The sequence below is a fragment of the Chaetodon trifascialis genome, chromosome 21 (assembly GCF_039877785.1).
Source record: "Chaetodon trifascialis isolate fChaTrf1 chromosome 21, fChaTrf1.hap1, whole genome shotgun sequence".
Lineage (NCBI taxonomy): Eukaryota > Metazoa > Chordata > Actinopteri > Chaetodontiformes > Chaetodontidae > Chaetodon > Chaetodon trifascialis.
In genome coordinates this window covers 6177862-6183861 of record NC_092076.1, presented here as the reverse complement: position 1 = coordinate 6183861, position 6000 = coordinate 6177862, and the positions used below count along the sequence as shown (strand labels likewise).

The following is a 6000-nucleotide window of genomic DNA, read 5'->3' as shown; positions in this document are numbered from 1 at the left end:
AGCTGTGTTAGCGAATATGTCTGTGGCGTTGTTTGTTTTCCTCTGATTTACCGATCCACCAATTTAGCATTGCACTCCTGTAACACTGCTGGAGTCCCAACAGACAGCCTGCATTAGCCGCTATTAGCACAACACAGTGAGCAGTCCAGTGTGTAATAAAAAGGAGGTTCTGCTGCATCGGCCATTTTTCAAAGGCTTGACAATGTTATAGCTGATGCTAAATCAGTAGCGTACTCCTAACGTCCTCACACTGGCAGCCAGGGTGTTATAGAGGTGATTTTAATATCCTTAACTTTGACAGCGCTTCATGGCCTGGCCTCAGATTGTTTCCCTCTCTTCATCAACCTGCTGGCAGCCGGAGGTCCTCAGGCAGGAACCTGTTGGCTGTCAGGAGTTTTAAGAATAAAGACGGAGCTTTTGTTGTCTGTGGACTGACCTGCCTGATGGGTTCAAGACTTACAGAACTGCTTTATTACGGTTTGTATTTCTGTGTATATTATGTGTATGCTGGCACTTTTTTAGTCTTTTATTGTTCCGTTTTAATTTTTCAGTGTTCGCCTCATTTTTCTTATTGTTTTGTGTTTGGGCCTTTTTGTAATTGTTGATTTTGATAAGTGCTATATAAATAAACCTCTATAAAGCTCATTTGATTTGATTTAATGATGGAAGGAGAGATTACCTTGATAAGCATGACCCCTGCGCATCATATGGGGTGAAAAACTGGCACACGACTCCTCACACCACCATGCAGGGACATCTGTCTGCTGGGGTAATTGGCATTAACCCTTTTAAGCTGGGTGGCCCCCTTTTTCACACCCAACACATCTGCACTGGAGCTCATATTTGGAAGAGTGTGTGTAAGAAAACAGAATGAGATGTTGTATTATGAAGGTATAAAAGTGTGTGTTTTGGTGGAAGATCTTTCATTCTTTGAGCCCCAATAGCACAAAATACATGTTTCGCGTGCACACACACACACACACACACACACACACACACACACACACACACACACACACACACACACACACACACACACACACACACACACACACAAACTCTGTCTGAGAGCTGCCACACTCCAAAGCATATGGCCCAGAGCAGCCAAAATGTGTTAATGCTGATTGAATATGCTGCTCTATTAGACTAATGTTGGCAGGCTGTATAGGCCCGATGCTAATCCAAGGTAACAGAATGGAGCTGGAGCGCAGCTTATCTCTGAACTTATGGATATTACAGAATAGAAAAGTGATTAGAAAGTGATTAGAGTGGTGGGAGACCACTTAGAGAAACATACGCTTTCAGGTCCGGCTGAGATTTCCCGTCACACCATCCATCACCAAACATCACTGCCGATAATGATGCAAGCAGCTTAGCGGCAGGACCACAGAGGTTATGAGATTCAGCTGATAGCAGACGGTGAGCTCAGTTCTGTTTAGTTTCAACTTGTTTTTTCCTTCTTTCTCTCTCTTTTTTAAAGATATGGCACATCATAATCACAGTCCTTATGCTCCTTATTTGGTTATTTTTTGTTTATTATCATTTATTCTGTTTTATGAGTCAAAAGTCATGATAACTATGTGCTCTCTGAGTTTGTCTCAACACACCTTCACTTTGCTGTTTCGTTGGTCATTGTGACGTAGAAAAAAAGACAGATGAAGTAGGATTAAATTAATTTTAATTTTAAAACTGGCTGCAGTGTAGGCCTGTAAGAATAAAAACTATAATAATTTATACAGCACTCTTTAAATACATGGTTGAACCAGGACTGCAGTGAGGCAAATAAAATCAGATTTTTATTAAAAACCAAGTAGAAAGAAACATCCAATAATCTTATAAGATAAAAAACAAGAACAACAACAATAATAAAAAATAAACAAAGAGATAAGATAAGATGAAACAGTGTGCTAGCATTACATTACAAATGAATAGAAATTTACACCTCAAAAATGTAACAAAAAGAAATTTTGGCCTCCTTATCTGAAACAGTAATAAATGTGGAACCGTATAGCGGAGATTGTGATTGATGCCGCTTTTGGTCAGCTTTGAATTCACTGCCTGGTGTGTCTTTATCTGTTCATGTTCATCTGCTCTCGAAGTCAAGCTAAAAGGCTGATGAGTTAAGTTGTTTTTTCTTTTCCTGTTTCCTGTTTTATGAAATGGGTCACAATAGAAAGGCTGTTCAGAAGGGACTTCGTGTGTCCAGCCTGCGCTCATGAAAAGGGAGATAAATCCTCTGTTTGATTGACAGCGCTGCCATGACAACCTCGCATCAGCTCCAGAGTGTCCAATCAGGAGTCAGATTCAGGGTCCCTCCCTGACTCCCAGGTGAGCTAAAGAGTCAGACTTGAGCAGATTTCACTCAGACTGATCCCGCTTCGCTCCTCACTGCCTTCACTCTGTCATCCAGATGGTGTTCAGATCGCCGCTCGACTTTTTCTCAGCCTCCCGGATCCTCCTGCCCCACTTCGCGGATGGGCCCCCTATTCTGGCCCGCTCGCGGTCCCCGGAGGACCCTCCCTCGGCCTGTCCTCCCCTGGCTCTCCCGGGACTGTGTTTCTCTGCGGCGCAGATAGCCAGCGTGTGCGAAACTCTGGAGGAGACCGGAGACATCGAACGGCTGGCCCGCTTCCTCTGGTCACTCCCGGTGACCGCAGACGGCCGCGACTCCATCTCTGAGCACGAGTCCGTTCAACGAGCGCGCGCCGTGGTGGCCTACCACTCGGGGAGTTTCCGCGAGCTTTATCACATCCTGGAGACGCATCGCTTCACGCGCGCCTCGCACGGTAAACTGCAAGCAATGTGGCTCGAAGCTCACTACCGGGAGGCCGAGAAGCTCCGGGGGCGGCCGCTCGGACCGGTTGACAAGTACCGCGTGAGGAAGAAGTTCCCGTTGCCAAGGACCATCTGGGACGGAGAGCAAAAGACGCACTGTTTTAAGGAGCGCACGCGGGGGCTGCTGAGGGAATGGTACCTGCAGGACCCGTACCCGAACCCCGGGAAGAAGCGGGAGCTGGCGCACGCAACCGGCCTCACGCCGACTCAAGTTGGAAACTGGTTCAAAAACCGGAGACAGAGAGATCGAGCGGCAGCAGCCAAAAACAGGTCAGTGACTTTGGCTTCAAATAAGTTGTCCTTTGAGTTTCATAGCTGACAACTTTGAAGAGTCACCCAAAGGAACTTTCAACTGTTTATTTATAGCCAACAAGCCTTTGGATTTTATTTTCCTTTACGAAACATCAACATGGTGTTAAAATCAAGGCAATTCTACATGTCTGAAATTTAATCAGCCTCCGTATTGATCACTCATTTGCTTTCACTGGCTTGTTGAGGCAATTTCTTCTCCACAGGCAGCCAAGGTTGTGCGTAAAAGGACCATTCATGCGTAAAAGCGCGCAGCCATTCAGCCTGTAGGTTTTTGTTTCCTCTCTGTCAATCAGACATGGTGGATTTTTCTTCCCCTCTCACCCTGTCTATAATTTGCTTCAGGGTCAGTGTGTGGGTCAGCCGCCCTGTTGGTGAAGGCAAAACGTGCATTAATGGTTGCAAATTGCTCACCACACATGCACAGGAGATAAGTCGCTATTAGTCGTTGACAATGGTTTAATTCCGATCGATTTTAAACATTCATTTTCTGTTTAAATTTGTCCCTTTTTTCGCAAGAAGAAGTTTTGTTTTTCAGTTTTATTTAGTTGCATTTTGTTTCCACAGTTGCATTTAGATTTAGGCGGACTTCACCACTTTTAACGACTCTTCTTACTCTCTTTATTTTCAGGTTGCAGCACAATCGGATGCGTCCAGACGGTGCGCGTTCACTCAGCGGAGGAGAGTGCAGCCCAGACGGCAGCGGAGGACGCGCAGATGGAGAGACTCTTCTCTCAGTAACGGACAGTGACTCTGACTTGGATGTCTGAGACTTTTGATGAATGAAATGGACCTTCAGGGGCCTGTGATGCTCCAGTCTGGATTACCGAGGAGAGGAGGATGCGGACTAAAGGCAGGTCATGGTTTGCAATACATGTTCAGGGCATAAAACAACTTCATCCTGCATATGTCCCCAGCCCAGCCCATCTAACACATGACGCGAACACATGAAGATTTATTTTTATTTTGTCTCCAGAAGCATAATAGATCCCTTTCCGTGCGCGTTCACTGATCACCAGCTGCAGATTAGATCCACTGTTTGATTTTTAACTTGAACACTGGATGGTGCACATCTGATGACCCAGCTAACAGCATCAACCTCATTAAACAGACATCAAGCCATGGACCCCTGTTAGTCTTTATAACCCGGGGACCCCCACATGGGAGGACCTTTACAGACTGAAAGCTGTCAGTGAGATAATCATTCTTATTTTCTCTAATTATGTGTCATTATTATTATTACTTTAATGAAACCAGTTGTTTCTTTAGACCCCTGGACGTCCACTGCTGTAGACAATCGATGCACACTGAAGCCTACCTCCCTGTCTGGCTGTTTGTATGTTTATGAACGTTTTTAGTTTCTTTACCTTCTCGTCTACTTTATTTAAAGTTCACAGAGTTCACTGTGCAGTCTGTGTGTGATGTCGTACTTTATGTTCAACTTCATGCTGAAAAAATGTTTTTGGTATTTTATATAAATAAAATTATTTAATATATGACTGTCATTGGGCCCATTCTTCTTTAATGACACCATCACTAATATTCTGAAGGACAGTGTGTGTGTGTGTGTGTGTGTGTGTGTGTGTGTGTGTGTGTGTGTGTGTGTGTGTGTGTGTGTGTGTGTGTGTGCACGCATGTGGTCAGTGGTGAGCTTATTGGTGACTTCATCATACCTTACGGTTCATTTTTAAGTGTTTATTAATTTATTTCTCAATGATTGTAACTCCAATTAAACATAAGTAACAGGTGCATAAAAAGTTAGGAACACGGTCTAATAAAGCTCTTATCATGTTTACTGATACACTGTGTGATTACACACATGAACAAATCCTTTCAGTGGGTATAAAACGTTTATTGACTGTTAACACACAAGTGCAGTTTGTGGGTTTAAAACAGTTTATGAAAGGGTTTATCTGAAGTGCTATTTTAAGATGTTTTTTCATCAATAATGATTTCTATTTAAACAAATACATTATGTACAAATACAAATTCACAAGCCACCCAGCAGTATATAAAAGTATTAAACTTTGCTCCACCTTTACCAGCTTCAGATGGTGTATGTATGCATCAATAATTCTGATCCAGCAGTCATATTAACATTATTCTGAAATGACTGCACAATGATTACTTTCACATTTGGTTTAAGTACATGTTGATGCAAATACTTTTCTAGTTTAATTAATTAATTTTACTTTGAACAGAATATTTCTACTCTGCAGTATTTCTACTTTTACTAATGTAAAAGATCTGAGTACTTCTTCCACCTCTGACTGTTGGGTTGGGCTGCTTCAACAGTCATAAACCAGATTTTTCACAGCAGCCTTCAGGTTTTTCATTTGTACAAAAATTAGGATTGTAAGCTGCAAATTCACACACCTCCGATACACCTACTCCACTGCTGAAAGGAATTCCTAAAGAGTTTCAAACAAACAAACAAACAAACAAACAAACAAACAAACTTATTCTCTCACTTTTATTCATCCGCTGACCTGCAGTGGGCTGCAGAATCACTCAACTCTGGAAAAACCGCAGTGTGGAAACAGAGGGGCGCCATCCAGTGGTCAAAGAAAACACAGCAACAGTTGCTCCGAGAATAAACAACAAACTCTAAATGCATGCTGGTTCAAATTACGTTTGTGCCATAAATAGAAAACAAACAAGCAGGAAACAAACAAACAAGCTGAAAAGTACACAAACCAAGCGTTGATTATAAAAACAGGCTGAACAGGGAAGATAAAAATGATTTAACTGCTTTAAAAATGACATTAAACAGAATTACTTTCCGTTTTTGCCTCTGATTCATGGCAAAATTGTTTTTACTATTTTTTTTCTAACATTTACTATTAGCAGTAGTAT

At 42.5% G+C, this 6000-nt stretch overlaps 1 protein-coding gene across 1 annotated transcript; it reads left to right on the top strand.

The window, feature by feature from the left end:
- Positions 1-2387: 2387 nt before the first annotated feature.
- six3b (SIX homeobox 3b) lies at positions 2388-4640 on the top strand. Its single transcript, XM_070990645.1, has 2 exons — positions 2388-3105; positions 3776-4640. The coding sequence occupies exons 1-2, from the start codon at positions 2411-2413 to the stop codon at positions 3912-3914; spliced, it is 834 nt and encodes a 277-aa protein (XP_070846746.1). The 5' UTR covers positions 2388-2410; the 3' UTR covers positions 3915-4640.
- Positions 4641-6000: the final 1360 nt, after the last annotated feature.